Below are 22,705 nucleotides of genomic sequence, written 5' to 3'. Positions count from 1 at the left end.
CATTATTATTCTTTTTATTACCGTCGGTTTCTCATTTGGCATAACTTCCTTTGATTAAATTTTTTTTTTTTTGTATTTGCTAATGTCTCCAAGGAAAGCAATCTGTTGACTCCTTCAAGTGAAGTTGCAACTGACATAAACGATTCAAATGGGTAAAAGGGTTCAACTGGCATGAAATACTTAATAGCACGAAAAACATGTTTTTGAAAAATTGTGTAAAAATATCTATTAGCAAAATGACACTAAAATCTGTTGCTTTATAGTTTAAGCAAAATGTACTTGCAACGTTGGTTCAACTCAGCTGAATGGTATATTTCCCTAAATTTCTAAAAATCTGAAAAACTGGCTCTTTACTGACAAATTTTCTTTGATACACTAAAAATAAAACAAAAATAAATAATATAATAATAATAATAAATAACATAAATAATACAAAAATAAATAAGCTTAATAAAAAATTAATTAAATCAATATAAAATAAAATCAGTAGTCAATCAAAGTGAATCTTTAACCAGAAGACCTAAGGCTACGTCACTTTTTGTATTTTTGGTTTTATTGAAGAGTTTTTTTAGGTTGTTAGATTTTTTTATGGTTTTAAATTTTGCCTTACATTTCGCTGAATACGGTTGGGTATTGCCGAATAGGTTTTATTTTATTTACTTTTTTTTACTACCATCAAATCCTCATTTGAAATAGCTTCCTATTTTTCCATTATGTTCGTGCTGTTACTCCTATCCATCCTATTATTAGTTTTTATGTTGTTGACTATAGTTATTTTTTGAATCCACAACTGTCCAAGGGGGATTTATTCCATCGAACCAATCTGCTGTTTCCTTCAAGTGAAGGTGTAACTTATACAAAAAAACGAAGTAATTCAAATGAGTAAAATGGCTCAAGTAGCGCGACATATTTAATAGCATAAACAAAAATGTGTTAGCAATAAAAATATCTATTAGCAAAATGACACACCTGTGAGATCCAAATTGCCAACAGACAAAACTTATATTTATTCGTTCAAATTTTACTTATTAGTCACAACTCTGCTCACCCTTGTCGATTCGTGCAAATCGTGTCAGTTTCTTATTGTTTTTTTGTGCTGGACAATTGCGTAAGGGTAAACCTTCACCCAAGTGTATATTCAGAGATGGCCTTACTGGTGCGAGGGGCCTTCGGCAGCCGCCACTGCGCAGGGCCTGACACCGTGATCATAATGTAGCAGGAGAAACAACAATGTAACCTCCATCAGGAGCGGTAGTGATTCCTAGGGTTCAGCTGGAGCTTCGTGGTTTCAACAAGAGGGTAGACCATAACTGTTCAAGGCTGATCTAAATAAATAAAAGAAAAGGACATTTATCTGGTAACCAGAGTCAAAAGGCCCAAGCAAAGAGGGTATTTTGCAGTTTTAACACCCCTGGCCACGCACCACGTAAAGAGAACCCACATTTGAAAACCAAACCCCATCTGTAGATTTTTTAGTTATATGTTGAATTTTATTGTATGTGCTTCTTCTTTCTCTTTTTTTGTATGTGATTTATAAGTGTTTTATTTTTGTTTTGTTGGCCCATTACAAGCTAAACTTCTTGGGCTTCGTAATTACTTTACGTATTTTACGTTTTGTAATTGTTTCTTTTTTTAGTATTAATACATTGATTGACTGATTGATTGACATTTCACGGCTTTTTCTGTGAAGTCCCTAGCGAAGTCATAAAACCACTCATGTGATTGCAATTCGTAACATGTTTGGTCCTATTAGTGTGAAGACCCGGTTGGCGTGGGGCCCGGTTCGATCCCCCCACCTGCCATCCCTGAAGGCCAGCACTGGATACATTTGTAGTTATATCACTTTTTTTCCATTTTCTATTCTTTTTTTCCCATTTTTCGCTCTTTTTCTATCAGTGTGCTTTCCCTTTTGGCTTTTTTTTTTGTCCAGGCTTCACAATGACTATCTAATAAGGATTTATATACCTTTCTTTCAGGTTTACTTTATCGTTGCCCTGAAAATTATGGCTTTTCTGAATTTACAAGACGTTGCGAAAAACAAGAGACGCTATCTCCATGCAACAGGCCAACTGGAAAGTCTGTAAAACCTTTATACCAAGTTTCTCTAGAGGACACTACAATTGTGCAAGAAAAGGACCTTGACAGATTTTTCAAGACGCTTGGAATATTTGTGCCCTAAAAAAGCCTTATTAAGTTCCTAATATATCCAATTCCACATTAAGATAAGAAATTAATTCTTCGTCTCTCTTCACTCCTGGGAATAATTTTGACTGACCTCAAATACGGGTTCCGTGGGCTGATAACCCCCTTCTCATAAAAGAAAAAAATGTTGTTAGATATAAAAGATTACTTATAATAGTTACTTATAGTTACATAGTTAATAATTACTTATAAAGGACGAGAGGGAGGGCAGGTGCTTCGTTTTTATCAAAATTTTGTCTAGACTTTTTCATTTTCATGTTTATGTATGATATCTTAACAATGAATAATTATTGAATTCCATGTCAACGAATTCCACGAGTACCTCATTGATGGAATTCCTCAGTGACACCACTACACCTTAAAACATTATTTTAATCTTAGAAAGCCCCCCCCCCCAAAGTTGAATTCTTTTAATAACTGACACAAAGTTTATTTGATGTTATAGGAAATCTCCATTGTAATATTGATAACTGAGCATGAAGACTGATAAGAGAGGAAACTCAAATTCACCTCCCAGAGGCTTAACCTACGCCATCTAATATTACCCAGCATCTATGAAGTTAAGGTTAACATTCCCTCTAAAACTTGTTGTTTTGGGAGTCATATAATTGAAACTTAATAGATAAGAGTTTTAATACCCTTTTTATTAAAATCTCATAATTGCTCTCTTTCTGCGTTTTATTAAGAAATGATATTAACCTTAGGTAACTAAAGGGGAATGGGCTAACCTTTTTTTGTTATATTAAGGAATGATTCTTTCGAGCCAAATAATGAAAAGGAATAATAAGGACTTGCTACTGTATCCTTATTATTTCCAAAACTTGATCGAACCGGAAAGGATTCATTCCTCATCTATTAGTAAAGCTATCTATTCCTTTTTAATCAACTAAAGAAAACTTTAATAAACACAGAAGGTGAAGAAAGAACTGGAAAAACGATGCACTGTAAATTGTGTTAGTAGTATCTAAAAGGATAAAAGTAATAAACGTCCTCCGGAGCCACCGATGGTGCATAACTGTCATTGATGGTGTCGAATCATTGTTCTGGTTGCTGGATCGTTTTTACAGGGACAAGTAGCAAGCCTTTCGTCCAATTTGTGGCAGCGAGAATCAAACCCCGGCCCCGTATTGTCAAGTAGAGCATCAATTCGCTATTTCTATGCAGTGTTGTCAATTGAGGGAGGAGCAGGGGCGTTTTATATCCCCCCTAAACACTGAGAAACCGTTTGTTGGTATTTTGATTGAAAAAATTAAAAGAACAGCAAAATTAATCGCCCTTTTAATTCTCAAGATGATATTTTGACCCCCCCCCCCCCCCCCCCCCCCCTCTTACTTTCTCATGAGTTGACACCAATGTGTCTAAGTCCTATTAAATCCATGCTAAAGTGCCAAAGATTTCTCTTTTATCAGTTTGAAATACCTTTGAAATTGGTCTAATTCAGGCATGTTGCGTGTCCTTGCTTGCATAATTACATACACACTACATAACGTAAAGACTCACTTTTCATATTTTTACGTTAAGCTACATAAATTAAAAAAAAAAAAACTACAGAAAATAAGACTTGAATAATAAGAGAACATAAAACTGAAATTGAGGAAGGTCTAGAATATACTGAAGTAAAAATGAAGTGGGAAAAAAGTATAATATAAAACAATGGAAATAAATAACAGAATATACGTGGTTGTCTAGAGATTAAAGAGATTTTTACATATTCAAGTGACTTCTCGGGGTCTCGAAGATAGAAATAACTTAATGAAACTGGGATGCTTCTTTTATAATAAGGAGGGCTGTATAATATATAATTGTCATTTAGTTGTGCCATTTGGGTGGTTAAGGATGATCATTTTTCCTAGTGCTATTTATATGTATTTATTTTATTTATTAAACGGAGACATACTTGTACTTTCTTTTAAGTTTAGAGAAAACAAGGACGCTTAATTGCCAATTGGAGAATAATATTAAGCATTTTATTCTAATTGGTCAACAGTAATTGATATTACAGTTAAGTATTTTAAATGTTAAAATATACAATTTTTAACATTAATTACTGTAAATAGCTCTTTTGAAGCTATTTGGTGTGCAAATTAATTTTGTACATGTAATAAAACTTAAAACGAACAGAAATTATTCCGTATATGAAAGGGTCTCCTCGACGCCTCGCTCTTTACGCTAAAATTTTTTATTGTTTTAGAAAGTAGAGTTGTGAGAAAGAGTCAAACTTTAGCATAAAGAGCGAGGCGTCAAGGAGGGGACGACCCCTTTCATAAACGGAATAATTTCTGTTCGTTTAAGGTTTTAATGTCGCTCCTTACTTTCAGTAGAAAAAACTTGTTTTTTATATTTAATCACAAATTATAGATCGTCATATTCTTTTTTGAAGACGGGTTTATAAATCCTACCATTAAATATACCGGCCCCACAGCACTTAAACTAAAATATTTCATCTTTGTCATATTTCATCTTATAAAATCATCTTTCATCTTTTAAGTTTCAAGTCAATTTTGTCGTTCTATAGCTAATTTGTAATTTAGCTAACTGAAACGTGGTTTTGACCCAAATTTTCGACCTGATTTTGTCGGTAAGTTTTCAGGGTAATTGTTGCTTGATTTATATGGTTTCACTGCCACAAAATAATTATTTTATCATATAATGAATGACTTAATAAAGAAATAAATATTTATTTAAATTAAAAATTTATTTTGACCTTTTTTTACTCATCATTTTCTTTTGATTATTGGCCCTCTCATTACATTCATTTACAGATGAACTTGCTTTGACTTGTGCAGTTATGACTATAGGCCTGTTTTATTTAGGAATCATTCCAGAGTGTTGTGTTCTAGTTCTCGTGTATTAATTAAAAACAGCGTTTTTTTCTAAGGAATCATTCCCTACCTGTCTAATCTAGTATTAAAAAATAAAAAAAAATGTCTTTTCAACTGAAAGTAAGGAGCAACATTAAAAAATCAACAGAAATTATTATGTATAAAAAGATGATAGCCTCCTCCTCAACACCTCACTCTTCACGCTAAAATCTTTCGGCACTTTAAAAAAAGTTACTTATTGTTCTCGTTAATTAACCCTTGTGTTTCAGGAGTCATTTTTAAAGAATCAGGACCAAAATTCAAGCTTTACCTTAAAGAGAGAGGTGTTGAGGAGGGGCAACACCTTTCGTATACGTAATAATTTCTGTTCATTTTAATCTTTGATGTTGCTCCTTATTTCAGTTGAAAAGCCTTATTTTTTTATTTCTGATCGTTTTTTAAATAACGCCAGGATATCTGTAAGTAAGACGGTACTAGACCCTTAAGGTCCAAACCGGCGGTGCTGATCTCCGTTTCGTAGCCCTTCAGCCAGGATATCTGGCTCCACCTCCACAGAAAAATCCTCCTTCCTACAAAAATGTCCTCTGGAAAGTTCAATCCTGGAAAAAATTTAGCTCGCACAATTACCCTTAACATCTCGCGTAAAATTGAATCGGTAAAAAGAAAGTAACACATATAAAGAAATTGCGTACAGGAATTCTGGCAAATTCAACAAGTATAAAATTTCCCCTGAAAAGTTGGACCACTGGAAACTTCCCTATTCATGGAAAATTTTTCCCGTGCATTATGCTCCAAGCAGAAAATTTGTCCTTCCCTCCCCACCCGAAAAATGTATGCTTACTTCCCAATAACAAATAGTATACGTAAACAATGGGCAGTTTTTTTAACTTAAAACCTTTCCCAGGGGCTGTAAAGGGTCATGTTATCTCGAAAGACATATTTATTAGGCCTTTTAACTATGCTGAATAAAATAGTTATCTCCAAATTTTGGTCGGACATTCTGGAAAAAAAATGGCGTAGGAGGGGGCCTATTTGCCCTCAAATTTTTTGGTTACTTAAAAAGCGCACTAGAACTTTTTATTTCTATTGGAATGAACCCTCTCCCGGTGTTCTAAGCCCACTAGGTCAATATAATCGGCCCTGGGAAAAAAATAGATCACCAAACAAACAAATAAACACGCAACCGTTATCTTTCCTCTGGCAAAAATTACAAAATTCCACATTTTTTTAGATAGGAGCTTGAAACCTCTACAGTAGGGTTCGTTGATACGCTGAATCTAATGGTGTGATTTTTATTAAAATTCTATGACTTTTATACGGTCTTTCCCTTTTTTTCAAAAAATCAGATAATTTTTTTCAGGCTAGTAGCTTTGATGGGTAAGACTAAACTTAATGAAACTTATATATTTGGAATCAGCATAATTAGCTGATTCCTTATATATGTTTATTGGTATCCATTTTTAGAGTTTCGGTTACTATTGAGCTGGGTCGCTCCTTACAGTTCGTTACAACGAACTGTTTGAAACACGTTTATATTTGGCATTATCAGGAATTGCAATCGATGCAAATTTTTTTGTATGTTTGGTTCATTCCTTATTTTTTTTTAATGTTTTTTTTTCAAATGAAAGTAAGGAGTAACATTAAAACTAAAAAAGAAGTGGAACTATTCTGTATATGAGGGGACTCTCCCTGCCTAAATAATTAAAGCATCTTTAAGCTAAAGTATGAAGTTCTTTAAAAATACTTCTCATTCAAATTCAACGGGTCTTATGTTTGAGCAGTCTTTCTTGAAGAATTGTGAAAAAAGTCACAAAAATGTCACTTTTTGTCACAAATCTTTAAGAAGGACCGCTCAAACATAAGGCCCGTTGAATTTTAATGAGAAATATTGAAAGAATTGAAAGAAGTTTAATACTTTAGCTTAAAGGTCGACGCTAGGGACAGTTCCCCTCACATAAAGAATAGTCTTAGCTCGTTTTGAGTTTTAATGCTGCTCCTTACTTTCAGTTGAAAAGAACATTTTTCTTTTTTTTTAAATTTAATTCTTAAAGGAATGAACTAAACAAAAGCTAACTACAAAGGAATTTGCATCAAGTGGAATTCCTGATAATGCCAAATATATACGCATTTACTAAATTAGACAGGTAAGGAATGATTCTTTGATAATGACTAGTTTTAATTAATACACGTGAACTAGAAGAAACTACACTGGAATGATTCCTAAGAAAACAGAAAATATTGGCTATGTCGCTAGGTTTCTGTAACCATATACAAGATATATGAATATATTATTACTCAACTATAAATATAGAAATAGCCAACTAGTTTGCATTAGTAGTTTTTTTTTTGCATTAGGAGTTTTCTCGCATGTAGTACACTTATGCACTTTTCCTCACGTATGCGTCCTTCGATGTTTGCTCAAAGCAGAACAGTCAGAAAACTTTTTCTCGCATATAACACACACGTACGGTTTATCTTCCGTGTGAGTCCGATGGTGCTTCTTCAAACTTGAAGCCAGAGCGAAGTTTGTGTTGCATACAGGACATGTATACGGTTTATGTCCTGTATGGATTCTGTATAGATCCTGTAAATTCCCCCATGTACAAACCATCACATCAAATTCTTCAGAAAATTTATTGGCCATGTCGCCAGGTCCCTGTTACCACGTACAATATATATGAATATATTATTAGTCAACTATAAATATAGAAATAGCCAACTAGTTTGCATTAGTAGTATTTTTTTTAATTAAGTATAAATTCGCATTCACAGAAGAAGTTTTCTCGCATGTAGTACACTTATGCACTTTTCCTCACGTATGCGTCCTTCGATGTTTGCTCAAAGCAGAACAGTCAGAAAACTTTTTCTCGCATATGACACACATGTACGGTTTATCTCCCGTGTGAGTTCGATGGTGCTTCTTCAAACTTGAAGCCAGAGCGAAGTTTTTGTTGCATACAAGACATGTGTACGGTTTATGCCCTGTATGGATTCTTGTATGTCTACTTAAATCAGAGCTGCTGGCACACCTTTTCATGCATATTAGACACTCATAAGGTTTATTCCCAGTGTGAGTTCTTTGATGCATATACAAGTTTCCAGCCTGTTTAAACCTTTTATTGCATATATCACATTTGTACGGTTTTTCTCCAGTGTGAGTTCTTTGGTGTATGTTGAGCCCAGAAGGGCTTGGAAAGCTTTTCTGGCATATTTCGCACTGGTATCGTTTTTTAGCAGTAGATGGCAGCGCTTCCAAAGGCACATTATTGTCTAACGCCCGAGCTTGGAAACCTGAAATAAAAATTAAATCAAACTCCGAAAGTCCCAGCATACTATTATGATTGTAACTAGTTATGAAAACAAGCTTAAAACCTTAGTGCAAAAACAAATCTACAGGAATTTGAAAAGGAGCTTGAAACAATAAAATAGCACCGAATGGGAAAACGTCTATCTTTTGAATCGCCGTGTTAAAAAAAAACCCTTAACCAGAAGTTACCACACCCATTTTAAAAACCGATAAATAAAATTTTAGCTTGAGTAGTGCTGATAAGCCCCCTTTTCTGTCGTATGAGACCAACTTGTTATCAATCTTTCTAGATTTCCAAGCTTCCAAAAATACTTCAAACATTTCAATTCTTTTCGATACCTCTTGTGTTCTGATATTACTTTTATTGCTAAAATGATATGCTTTATTCTTTAATGATTTATGCTTTAATTGCTTTATATATGCTTTATGATATTAATCATAAAGCAGCACTCAGCTTTCAAGGGCTTTCAGCTTTCAAAAAGTCCTGTTTCGGTGGCAGCAGAACTAGAAATTGAACATATCTGCCGTGAGATTCATTCAATAAACAAGAGAGCATTGTCTTTCGTTTTGGCCGTCACAGAGACGTAGCCAAGGGCTAGAGGGCTCAGGACCCACGTCCTCCAAAATCCAAAATTTTCTAAAATTTCTGGGCACAACTTGCTTAACCCTTGTTGTGCTAATTTTTATATCAGACTGATTTGACTGGATTTTGAAAATTCCTTTAAGGGAAAAAGAAGCTCTTTGCTATGAGTTTTCTTCCTCCCCCTAGTTCCCTGAGAAAAGGAGGAGAGGGGGTTGTGCCTACAAAAGTCTCAATTTTTTTAATTTCTGGCGACTTCCTAATTCAAACTATCACATAAAACTTGCTTCTGTTATGACTCCCCACCCCACCCCGAAAAAATTCAAGCGCACTTACTTGGGCCGTCGGGATACTCCCTACGAAAATTTGGAAATGTTGGGGCTACTATTTATCGAGCAGTTATCAAAAACAACGGTTTATCTAGCAGTTGTCCGAAATAACGGTTTATCTGAAATATTCGTATTTTAAATACTTTAGAAATATCAGTTCAAACACTCGTAGGCCGACAAACTAAACACTTTTTAAAACTTATCTTTATTAAATATCTTTTTTCATATTTTTTTAATACCTTTTCTTTTTTATGTATTTTAATTAAATATTTTTTCATTAAGTTATCTTTTTTGAAGTTATTTTTAGAGCTATTAATAGAAGTCTTCTTATTAGAAATTTTTATCAGAAGTTATTAGACGTTGTAGTTGTTAAAAGAGTTCTATAAGATTTATTAGACATTTCTAGCTTTGGGTCTATTGAGACGATAGAACTTCCGAAGTTACTTTATTGTAAAACGCTGGAAGATTTGAGGCGGAATCTACCAACAAACAGTAAAGGAGGAGCTTTTAAAATAGAAAGCCCTCAAAAATCAAACTCTTGAGGGTTCAATTACACCCTCAAAGCAATTCAAAACAAGCACCGACTTACTATTGATTATTCCCAGGTGTTCAAATAGAATTTTTTCTCCAAACTTGGAAAACAAACTTTTTTATACAAATTAAAACTCCTGAAAAACATATTTAAAGGGATGTTAAATTATTTAGAAAAATACAAAGGATATCAGACAAAAAATTACAATGATTGCTGATAAGCCAGGTTCGAGATGAGATGAGATTCCTCTATTGATCAATTCACAAAACAACAAATCAAATTAAGCAAACATAGCCACTACTAGAAGGTCAAATAACCTGTGTGTAGTGATCCAGTTAATTAATTAATTCACATAACCAATAACACATGAATAAATATACTAAAAAAAGAAAAAAAATGAAGAAAAATAATAAGAAGAAGAAAGAAAAAAGAAAAGAAAAAGGAAGAAAGAGAGAAAAAAGAAAAGACTAAACACTCACAAGGGACCTGCTCTCTCCCTGTATCTCGACCAAGTAAGAACTTTTTGACCAGTTTTTTTAAATGAGAATCACAGGTCAAAAGGTTGAATGAACTCAAATTGTGGCTTAAATAAACCAGTTATGACCAAAGCAATTAGCATTTAACGGCGGTTACTTACTAAAATAATTTTCCAAAATGATAGTAAAGAGTGAAATTAAAATTTAAAAAAACAAAATTTGCATATATGTGTGGAAGGGGAGGGAGAGCCCCTCCACTCAATCCTCCGCTCTTTACCTAAAAAATTAGCTAGTGTTTGACTGAAAGCATCTTGGAGTGAAATGTAGTAAGCAATGGAAGTGGTATAGCCAGTCCGTGACGGCAGTTGTTTTAGGGTATTGTCCAGAACTCCATCAACATCAATGTCTATTATAAATTATTTTATTACCTTTAGTCGAGAAAGGAGGATAACAACATATTTAACAAGTAATGCTTACAATATACGAATGGGGTTAGAATTGTAGTCAGTTCTTCACTTATAGAAATATAAATTGCAAAAAAAGAATGGCTTTTTGTTGTCCTGGAAGATCCAAGGTTTTTAATTCATACAAAAGAAACAAACACAATTAATTAAACAAAGCTAACAGGGAGCTGGGCTCAAAAAGAAGGCTAAAAAGACAAAAAAAAACTCATAACATATAGAAAGAGAGGGACAAAGGAGAATACTCCAGCATGGCCAATTCCAAAAATAATACTAAAAACAAATTATCAAGTAAAATCACCCTGTCATCAAAGGTTAATAATATAATCGACTAATTTTATCTTTAAAAGTGATCGGCTGTTAAGATTTTTAAATTTAGCATTTAATTCCAGCCTGCTCGCTATAAAAGGGATTTGGTACACAATAAATAATACATAACTAATAACTAATTAAACAATAACAAAAACAATAATTAATAATCATAAAATGATAGTAGACTCCTGGATCACACTATCAGTTTACCTTCTGTTCACTTTAGTGAGGGCACTCTTACTGTTCATCTTTTAAAACATTAGAATTGGAAAGATTATCGCTAAGTATGAAATGCAACAAATCATCTCTCTAGGAACACAAACACAAATAAAAAACACTATTTAACACAAATTAACACACTTATTTCTTCAAAACCCAAATAAAAACACATTTTGAAGAAAATATTTTATTTTATGACATTTTGCTTGGTTTAGTTTAGAGCATTCGCTCTTGAAGCGTTGGAGGAAAAAAAGTCGAAGTTTAGCGTAAAAATTGGTGTTGAACGGTGTGAAAGCCCTCCTTAGATGCAGGATACATCTTTTTGTTCCGATTTTTATGTCGCTCTTCATTGACATTTGACATTTTGAATCGTCATGTACTTTTTGATTTCCGTCCTTTTATTCCGATTTTTATGTCACTCTTCACTGACATTTGACATTTTAAAGCATCATGGACTTTTTGATTTCCGTCTCTTTATTCCGATTATTACGTCATTCTCCATGACATTTGACATTTTGAATCGTCATGAACTTTTTGATTTCTGTCTTTTTATTCCGATTTATATGTCACTCTTCATTGACATTTGACATTTTGAATCGTCATGGACTTTTTGATGTCCGTCTTTTTATTCCGATTTGTATGTCGCTCTTCATTGACATTTGACATTTTGAATCGTCACGGACTTTTTGATGTCCGTCTTTTTATTCCGATTTATATGTCACTCTTCATTGACATTTGACATTTTGAATCGTCATGGAATTTTTGATTTCTGTCTTTTTATTCCGATTTATATGTCACTCTTCATTGACATTTGACATTTTGAATCGTCACGGACTTTTTGATTTCCGTCTTTTTATTCCGATTTTTATGTCACTCTTCAATGACATTTGACATTTTAAAGCATCATGGACTTTTTGATTTCCGTCTTTTTATTCCGATTATTACGTCATTCTTCATTGACATTTGACATTTTGAATCGTCACGGACTTTTTGATGTCCGTCTTTTTATTCCAATTTTTATGTCACTCTTCATCGACATTTGAAATAAAAATAATTCCCATTCGTTTTTAATACAATATTCAGTTTATATGGTATTCACATTTAGATGGTACTTACATAATATAGCACTGACCGCTCAAGTTGTTCATCCATTGACGCACAATAGGACCGGCTTTTCTTTGTTTAATTAGATTTTCTATTATTTAGCGTGAGACAAAACATAGAGATGTGACAGAATAGATAGGAAACATATAATTTGGGCTGTATATTTGCAATTAGGGGAGGGGAGGGATGTACAGTATTTGGACAGTGTGAAGTTGGAAAACAATCCTTACTTCATAATATGTGGAATAATTGTACCTAATACATTAGGTGTGCAGACCCACTATACTTAACATCCACTTCCCCCTAATGTGCAAATATATAGCCCAAATTTGCTTCAAAAGTTATTTTTTCATATTTAGATACATTTCGTTAGGATTGAGCATCAGAGAAACAGTTTCTACTGAGACGAAAAATATTAGGTCGGCGCTATATCATAGATGTACCAAGTTGACATTAATGGTATCCAGAGTTACCCAACAAAACACAGTTTCAATATATTTCAATTTATCTCACAAGAATAACCATTTTGACTTTTAATCCCGCATCATATTTTGTCATGATAGGAACCAAGGCTTATAAAGTCTTTGGTTCAATGCATACCTTCATTCTTTTCAGCAGTTGAATCCAGCTTAAGCGGGTCAGAATCAACCTCTTCTTCTTCTTCTAAAACTAGTTCGAGTTTTGTAGATACACCGGGAGAAATAGCCAAAGGACTGCCTTCCTGCTTAGGAAATAAAAATGTATTCGCAGTCTCAAAAAGTGACCCATGATCAATTGTATATATGTTTTCAACTTCTGAAAGAAAATTGAGGTAAATTCAAATAGAAAGTCACAGAATAAAGCAAATCGCATATAAATAGCATAGAATAAAGCAAATAGCATAAAAGCATATAGTAACTCTACTGGTCCAATACCATGGGTATATGCAAAGAACATGGGTGACATATAAAAGTTGGACCTGGCTCTAGTATAGACAAAAGAAACTATCAAAGCCATTTAGAGTTTGGAGACACTTGCCCTTTCTTCGGTGTATTAACAAGAACAATTAATAAATTAGTACAATCAGTAAAATTAGGGTAGCAATAAGTGTCTGATCTCAGTTCCTCAAAGAAAAATGATTACAAAGCTTGAGTAAATGCGAAGTGTCACCAAATACTTCGAACACTTGAAAGTAATCTGTTTGATATGTAGAAAGAGAAGGAAGACTTTATGAAGAGAAGGAAGACTTTATGATTTTATGAATATCTTACACGAGATGTGTGAGGCTCTCTCCCTCCCGCCTTTCCCTACTCTTCTACTAGTAAAGCTTAACTTGCTATGTACTAAAACGTAACATAATTCACAGAATAGAATCAGCTAGTGATTCCAAATGCTTTATTTACCATTTATAATATAAAACATTCGTCTCCTCGTCCATAGAATGGATGAAATTAAAGGTTTGCTAATAAGAATTAATTCTAGTAAAGTGAAAGCTAAACTTTATCGTAAAGAGCGATGAGCTGGTAGTTGGGGCAGCCGCTCGCAAAGTCCCTCTCACGTACGGGGTAATTTCTAGTCGTTGTAGGTTTTAACATCTCTCTTTAAAGAATTGATTGAAAAAGAAACTTTTTCCACAAAAGAAGTTTTTCAGAGAGTAGTAATGAGCTGCATTAAACCATACAGCCCATTCCCCAAGGGCTATGGGTGGGGGGTCTCTCCTCCAGAGAAATAGTTATTGGACCTTTCAACCATGCTAAACAAAGTGGCTATCTAGAAATTTGATCGGATGTCTTTGGGGGAAATGGCGTGTTTGAGGGCGGTTGGTTGCCCTCCAATCACTTTTGACTCTTAAAATGAACACTAGCACTTTCAATTTCCAATCGAATGAGCCCCTTCCGAAGTTTCTACAACTCCATCTGTAGGAAGTGCCTTGGTGGAAAAAAATAATACGAGATGAATAAGTAATACATTGTGCCCACTTCATTCTTTACTCAGGCTGCCTAAAAAAAGCAACATTATTGGACTAAATCATAGGCAGCGCAATAGCGGTGCCAAAGTAAAGAGCGATGTGGGCACAATGTAATTTTTTTTTTTAGATCAGGGACTTCGTATCGAAGGAATTGTCGTAGAAACTTTGAAAACGGCATATTCAATTGGAAATTGGAGCGGCTTGTACCCTTTTTAATAGTCGAAAGTGATTGGAGGGCATCTAACCCCCCTCACACGCCAACCCCCACTGCCCTCAGGGCTAGGGTAATATGCTATACCCTGGGGGCATATAAAGTATATATAGAAAGCGTGATCGTATAAACTTCGGAGGGACTCATTGGATAGGTAATCAGAAGTTCTAGTGCCCTTTTAAAGATTCAGAGCAATCGAAGACTGGATACCTCCCCCCCACACCTCATATTTACCTGTAATACATCTGATAGAAATTTTTAGACGGTCATTTGTTGTCGCAGAAACTTCTAAAAGCGCTCATTCGATTGGATATTGAAAGGGCTAATGTCCTTTTTAGTAGGCAAAAGTGATTGGAAGCCAACTAGCCCCCCTTCCACGCCCGACAATTTCCCCAAACAAACCCAATCAAAATTATGAGATAGCCATTTTGTTCAACGTAGTTGAAAGGTCCAGAAATTATGTACTTAAGGATGGCAATCCCCCCCTAGTGCCCCTAGGGCAAGGGTTTTAAGTTAGATTAGAGATTCAGGGCGATGGGAAGGTGGATACCCCCCCCCCATGTTTCGTATTTTCCCGAAATGTATCTGAGAAATTGAGAAATGGCTATTTGTTGTCGTAGAAACTTCAAAAACGCTCATTCGATTGGAAATTGAAAGGGCGATTGTACAAACGTCGGATGGGGCAAATTAGATTGGTAATCAGAAGTTCTAGTGCTCTTTTAAGATTCAGAGCGATCGGAGCGTGGATACCCCCCCCCCACACCTCGTATTTTCCTGAACTACATTTGATATAAATTTTGAGATGGCCATTTCTTGTCGCAGAAACTTCAGAAAGAGCTCATTTGATTGGAAATTGGAACGGCTACTACCCATTTTTATAGTCAAAAGTGATTGGGGGGCAACTAATCCCCTTCATCGCCCAACATTTCCCCAAACACATCAAATCAAAATTTCGAGATAGTTATTTGGTTCAACCTAGTTGAAAGATCCAGAAATTATGTATTTAAGGGTGACAACCCTCTAGAGCCCCCAAGGCAAGGATTGTAAGTTATACCCTATGGTACATTATTTTTCTTTTTTGCATGTTTTGCATTTTTTGTATATATTTCATTTTTTTTTACTCCACATTTTAATAGTTTTATTGTGTTTTTGTGGGTAAGAAATAAATTATTATTATTATTATACAAGGTTTATATAGAAAGGGTGATCGTATGAACTTTGCAGGGAGCTCATTGGATTGCTAAATCAGAAGTGTTAGTGTCATTTTTGACATTCAGAGTCTGGATGAGTGAATAATCGGATGCCCCCCCCTACACCTAGTATTTTCGCGAAATGCCTCTGATAAAAATTTTGAGATGGCTATTTGTTGTCGCAGAAACTTCAAAAAGGATCATTCAATTGGAAATTGAAAGGGCTAGTGGCCTTTTTAATAGTCGAAAATGATTGGAGGGCAACTAACCCCCTCACACACCCACCATTTCCCCAAACACATGCAAACAAAATTTTGAGATAACCATTTTGTTCAACATTATTGAAAGGTCCAAAAATTATGTCTTTGAGGATGACAACCCCCAGACCCCTCAGGGCAAGGGTTGTAATTTATGTCCTCGGGAAACATAAGGTATATACAGATAGGGTTATCGTATAAACTTTGCAAGAGGGGTCATTGGATTGGTGATCAGAAGTTCTATAGTCCTTTTTAAGACTGAGAGTGATCTGAGAGTGGATATCCCCCACACCTCGTAGTTTCCTCAAATGCATCTGATAGAAGTTTTGAGATGGCCATTTGTTATAGTGAAAACTTCGAAAAGAGCTCATTTGATAGTAAATTGAAATGGCTAGTGCCCTTTTTAATAGTCAAAAGCGTTTGGAGGGCACTAGCCTCCGTCTCATCCCCACCATTTCCCGAAACAAATCCGATTAAAATTTTGAGATAGCCATTTTGTCCAACGTGATTGAAAGGTCCAGAAATTATGTCTTTCAGGATGACCCCCCCCCCACAGTCCTCAGATAACAGGTTGTAAGTTATGCCAAGGGGGCATATAAGGTTCCATGGGCAGCGCAATAGCGCCCCCTAAGTAAAGAGCGATGTGGGCATAAATATCTGAGAAATTTAGAGATGGTTATTTCGTGTGGTAGAAACTTCGAAAAGGGCTCATTCAATTGGAAATTGAAAAGGCTAGGGCCAATTTTTAATAGTCGAAAATGATAGGAGGCCAACTAACCCCCTTCTCAAGCCCACACATCCAATCAAAATTTTGAGATAGCCTTTTCTTCAACATAGTCGAAAGGTCCAAAAATTATGTATTTGAGGATCACAACCCCCCCCCCACAGCTCTCAGGGCAAGAGTTGTAAGTTATGCCCTGGAGGCATATAAGCTTTATATAGTCAGGGTGATCGTATAAGCTTCGGATGGGGCTCACTGAATTGGTAATTAGAGGCTATAGTGCCTATTTTAAGATTCAGTCATCGGAAGGTGGATATCCCCCCCCCCACACACTTCGTATTTTCCCAGATGCATCCAATAGAAATTTTGAGATTGACTTTTGTTTTTGTAGAAACTTCAAAAAAGGCTCATTCGATTGGAAATTGAAGGGGCTAGTGCCCCTTTTAATAGTCGAAAGTGACTAGAGGGCAACTAACCTATTTGCTTCATAGCAAATAGAAGTATTTCACAACACACAAGTGCTTCATAGCACAGAGTTGTTTCACAATACACCGAAGTGTTTCATAGCGAATAAAGGTGTTTCATAAAAGACAAGAATGCTTCATAACATAATCGTGTGTGCTTCATAGCACATAGAGCACATATAACACGCAGGAGTACTACATAGCAGAATCGTAAGTGCCTCATGGCATGTAAGGGTGTTTCGTAACACACAGAAGTCCTTCATAGCACAATCGTAGTTGCTTCATAGCAAATAGAGGTATTTCATAACACGGAGAAATATTTCATAGCACATAAAGGTGTTTCATAAAAGACAAGAATGCTTCATAGCACAATCGCATGTGCTTCATAGCATTTACAGGTGGCTTGTAACAGAAGAGTACTACATAGCAGAATTGCAAATGACAAATCGTATATAGAGGTGTTTCACAACAAACAAAAGTGCTTCGTAGCACAATCGTAAGTGATTCAAAGCAAATAGAGGTATATCACAACACAAAGAAGTGCTGCTTGGCAGAATTGTCAATGCCTTATAGCACACAGAGGTGTTTCACAATACACCGAAGAGCTTCATATTTCAATTACAAGTGTTTCATAGCATATAGAGGTGTTTCATAATACACCGAAGTGTTTCACAAGGCATCAAAATGCTTCATAGCGCATAAAAGTGTTTCAAAAAGACAAGAATGCTTCAAAACACAATCTCATGTGCTTCATCACAGGAGTACTACATAGCAGAATCGTAAATGCCTCAGGGCATAGAAGGGTGTTTCGTAACACAGAAGTCCTTCATAGCAAATAGAGGTATTTCAAAATACAAAGAAACGATTCATAGAACAAAGGTGTTTCATAAAAGACGAGAATGCTTCATAACACAATCGTGTGTGCTTCATACCACATACAGGTGGTTTATAACAAGCAGGAGCACTACATAACAGAATCATAAATGCCTCATGGCGTATGAAAGTGTTTCGTATAACATGGAAGTCCTTCATAGCACAATCGTAAGTGCTTCAAAGCACAGAGAGGTATTTCACAACCCTGAGAAATGCTCCATAGTACATAAAGATGTTTCGTAAAAGACAAGAATGCTTCATAACATAATCGTATGTGCCTCATAGCATATACAGGTGTTTTATAGCACACATGGGTGCTACATAGCAGAATCATAAATGCCTCATAGTATATAGAGGTGTTTCGTAACATACAAAAGTGCTGCTTAGCACAATCTTAAGTGTTTTATAGCACAAAGAGGTATATCACAACACACAGAAATGCTTCATAGAATAATCGTATGTACATCATAGTACAAAGAGGCGTCTCATAACACACAGATCATACTCTACTAAGATGGCTCAATGTGTCCTGCAGTAATAACTCCCGCCTTACGCGATGGGCTCTTGATGGGCCCAACAGGTATTAAACTTAATTGTCAAAAGTTATCTCGGGGTGCAAAATGGAAACGATTATGCGTTTTTACGTTCAAAACTGTAACACGTTTTAGAGAGAATCCTTAATGCATATAGGCGCATAGTTTTTATGGTTGTTTGCTTTTTTCTTATGGGTGAGTACAAAATTCTTGCCTTTGTCCCTCAGAGGGATGTTCAGAGTCGAATGATTCCTCAAGAAAAGGACTTCATTCTGGAAATCACAGCCGGACGACCCAGAACTTGTTCTTTTTTTTTCCACTCCCTTGAGACGGTACGGTTGACGCTACTGGTAAGACGCATTAGCTGCGAAACTAGCTTTTGTATAGAGCGTTCAAACGTCTAGATGCCGCGATACACAACTTAGTGATCCCGGGTAGTTACCGTCAAAGAATACAGCAGGATTCACAGAGTCTCCATGATAAGATGACCAAAAAATCTCAGTGCGCCAATTTAAAAAATAAAAGAATTATGGAGCCAGCAAATACGATGCAAAAAAATAAACTGCGGCTAGAAGACGTTCGATAATGACCAGCATCAATCAAACACTAAACATTCGCAAAGTGATCAAATTAGCGGTGGAGGTTTTTATTTGAGGCTATTCTAGTCTGAAACAAGAAACAAATCTAGGTAGGTTACAGTTTTAAGAATATTTTCTTTTTCTTTTAAGAGTGAATGTATCAAACATTTTTTGTATCTATGGCAACATACAAAATGCTACCCAAACAGCCAAAGTAAAAGGCATCAAAAATTGTCACAGATAATGATGAAAAAAAAAATCATGCAAGACGAAATGTGCGGTTAGGAGACATGCAACAAAGAGCATCGCAATCAAACACAAATAAAAATCATGCCCAACGATATCTCGGTTAGAAGACAAGCGACGGCAACCATCACATCGAATCGCAAACAAAAAGGATGCAAAAGAAAATCACAGCGAATCGCAAATGAAGGTGATGTCCAACGAAATCAGTAGTTTGATTACAAGCGAGACCGGTAATTGGAACAAATTGCAAGCGAAAATTCATGCGCAACGGAATCTGCAGTTAGAAGATAAGTGACAGAGAGAATCATATCAATTCGCAAACGAAGATGACGCACAACGTAATCTGCGGCTAATCAATATGCAATCGATCTGCAGAAGACATAAAACAATATCAATCCAACAGGCGGTATTCGCAAAGCAAAAAAATTATAATGAAATGAAAGAACGTGTCATTTTAGGGCTAGAGGTAATTGCAAATGGAACAAGCAGGGATGTAAATGAATTATGTAACAACGTAAAGCAAAAATGATTACTGGGTAAAATCAGGAAAAAATTTCACATTAATCTGCGGTTGAAAAACAAGCGACAGACCGAATCAAATATATACATCTTTGCCGCATGCCGAGAACCAGGGACCGAGCAAAGCTTGGTCCCTCGTACTTTCGTGGGTGCAACGGTAGCTGCAATCTAATAAAGAATGAGCTACGACTCATATTAGTAACCAAATACCAAAAAACCGATTCCATTCTAAAGGAAATTGCCTCATATGCGTACTTTTTTTTATAGTAAAGAACAAACTCTGGTCAATAGTAACCAATATATCATAATAAAATGAAATTTTCGACAAAAAACGAATCACCATAAACATAATGATGCAACATACCTATCTTTTGGTAAAATAAAATAAGAGAAGCATGTTTTGAAAAGTTACGTCTCTAAAATCTTTTGAAGAGGTCTATGATGCCATATTTGGGTGAATTCACTGCCTGATCCTGTCAGTTTGTTCTGTACTGTTCCAGCTAAGAAAAAACCAAAGGCTTTTTCCTATTTGTAATATATATAGTTCAATAAACCAAGACCGTGCTGGCCAATCACTTCTGGCACATAGTATTGTGCCATGGTTGCATAGTTGCTACCGCTGCAATGTGGTAAGGAGTGAACCTCCTTACCACATTGGCCTATAGTATCCAAATATTTGAAAAAACACCTTTAAAAAAACTGGCTCGTGACAAAAAATTGTCATAACTAGCTGATCTAGGAATGGTGACTAGTATCTAAATTAATCTTATTAGTAAAATAATAGTTTGAAAACAAATTTAACAGAATTTCAAAAGGACACCTAGAACTACTAAAAAAACAGGATGGGATGAAAAAAAAATGCACCGTTGGAATCGGCATGGTCCAAAAACCTAATCATGAAACTTACAGCTCCCTGGCTTGAACAGAAAGGAGAATCTCTTTTGTTGCATGGGTAGCACTGATGTGGCCTCTTTTTTTCTTTATGATGAATGCCACTATAATCGAAGGTTACAACCGTAAATGACGCTATATTATATACGCGACGTCAGTTGTAACTGGGGTCCGATCTTTACTATAGTAAGCAGCAAAGTAAGCAAGCAGACGGTGGTTACGATAAGACCATGAAACAGACTTTTTTGGCTATTGACTAAGTAAAACATACCTTTGTTCTCCCGGATAGCTGAATCTCGTTCACATGGGTCAGAATCAGGCTCGAATTTTACAGTTATAGTGGGAGAAACCTTAATGGGATCATCTTCCTGCTTAGGTGATAAAACAGGATCTGTACTTATGAAAATTTGCTCAAAATCATCGAGAGATTTAGCTTCGACTTCTAAAAAAAGGACAAATTAAGTCTGTTCCTCCTCTGAACTAATGAAGAATATGGCGCTTTGGACACAATTAAAAAAAAGGCTTTTCAAAAGATTCAAGGACTAAATATTGCTATTTTTGCTTTCCTGGAAAATAAATATATTACATAAAATATTCCAGAATTACATTTTATGACATTTATTTGGCAGTTATTTTCTTTTCAAATGTTTTCAAAATAAACAGATTAAAATAGTAAAACTAAATTAATTTCCATACAAAATTGAAATATAGCCTTGGGGAACTGCGAACAGAATCTGCGCCCACTTTTGTATTATCATGATATACAAACTCTGTGACGTCATTTGCCGTATGAGGTTATCTGTACTTAGCTGAAAACAATTTTATTTCCAGGCGTGTGTATTTTGTTCTTTTTTTTCACAGCATTGAAAAAATCCCAATACCAGCCAGGATTCCTAAAAAGTACTAGTGAATAGAGAACTAAAGTTTTAAGTACATTCATATTCATTCCTGAACGGGTAGAAAAAATTAGAACGTTAAGAATTAATGCAATCAGAATTGCTTGCAGTTGAGGGTCCCTTGGTTCAATAGCTTTAATTGAAATGTCTTCACGATCTGAATTTCTAATCAGATCAACAAAAAACCCACTGCATAATTCTTGATTGGAGCCAAATATAGTGACAATTGTTTGTTATTGAACTTAAGTCTACAATGTGGGAGATAAAAAATGAAGTCTTAAAATATATTGGAGGAAAACAATCGGGCGCCATTTTTAAGTGAATTTAAAATGAGACATTAGACAACGCTCTTCGATCTTCCAATGCCCAGCTATCTGAGAAGGAAAAAAAGAAAGAAAAAAAGATGACGCATGCATAATATCGTGGTTGCAGTCATTTTTCTTGATTTTCGAGCCAATATATTTCCCTGGTTGTTCAAGCCAAGGGACGGTAGGTTTCCTGTATACGGGTTTCTGACAAGGCGGTTCTAATAGTGCGCTTCTTGTTTTGATCTGACTCTATTTTTGGGAGTTATGGGTTATTACATTTTTTAGTATTGGACGTGATCGTCTCTTACTAAGTTGCTAGCTACCACTGCAACCAGATATAATATCCTCAAACACAATAATACATCACTTACAAAGATTTACTACCAGTGTTGCCAGATCGCTTGGCCTAAAGTTGCACCACCTAAAAGTCACACTTTCGTGAGCTTCTGATTAAAGCTCTGAATTTTTCATAGCGGAAAGAGTTTGAGCAAAGTACGAATTAAGCTTAGGCTTAATATTCAAACTGATAACTCCCAATTCGATTAATGCGGTGCAGTCCTGTGGTGGCGCAGTGGGTTTGACCTTAGCTTGGTAATATTGGACCCAGAGATCGAATCATGCTGCAGGAATGCACTGCAGGGCCGACGCAGGGACCTTAGTAGTCAAGAAGCGTCGTTAATCCGATACAATACAACAATTAATGCGGTGCTCCCAGGGCATCATCAA

The 22,705-nt window shown here is 35.5% G+C and overlaps 2 protein-coding genes across 6 annotated transcripts in view; one reads left to right on the top strand and one right to left on the bottom strand.

Moving 5' to 3' along the window:
- Positions 1-4,104, top strand: part of LOC136039511 (uncharacterized) — a 37,545-nt gene extending 33,441 nt beyond the window's left edge. The window contains exon 5 of the mRNA XM_065723302.1: positions 1,977-4,104. Coding sequence (XP_065579374.1) covers positions 1,977-2,179 — 203 coding nt within the window. The 3' untranslated portion in view covers positions 2,180-4,104. The remainder of the gene's footprint in view (positions 1-1,976) is intronic.
- The window catches only part of LOC136039513 (zinc finger protein 239-like), a 139,732-nt gene continuing 120,542 nt past the window's right edge, over positions 3,516-22,705 (bottom strand). For 4 of the 5 annotated variants that reach the window (XM_065723308.1, XM_065723305.1, XM_065723307.1 and 1 more), the window contains 3 exons: positions 21,047-21,217; positions 12,945-13,139; positions 3,516-8,315 (listed from right to left, as the gene is read on the bottom strand). In XM_065723308.1, the coding sequence (XP_065579380.1) occupies positions 7,837-8,315; positions 12,945-13,139; positions 21,047-21,217 (845 nt within the window). In that variant the 3' untranslated portion in view covers positions 3,516-7,836. The remainder of the gene's footprint in view (positions 8,316-12,944; positions 13,140-21,046; positions 21,218-22,705) is intronic. The other variant, XM_065723309.1, reaches the window with a different exon arrangement.

Source organism: Artemia franciscana, chromosome 19 (assembly GCF_032884065.1).
Source record: "Artemia franciscana chromosome 19, ASM3288406v1, whole genome shotgun sequence".
Taxonomy (NCBI): domain Eukaryota; kingdom Metazoa; phylum Arthropoda; class Branchiopoda; order Anostraca; family Artemiidae; genus Artemia; species Artemia franciscana.
The sequence above is the reverse complement of the archived record's forward strand: the minus strand, read 5'-3'. Positions and strand labels throughout refer to the sequence as shown.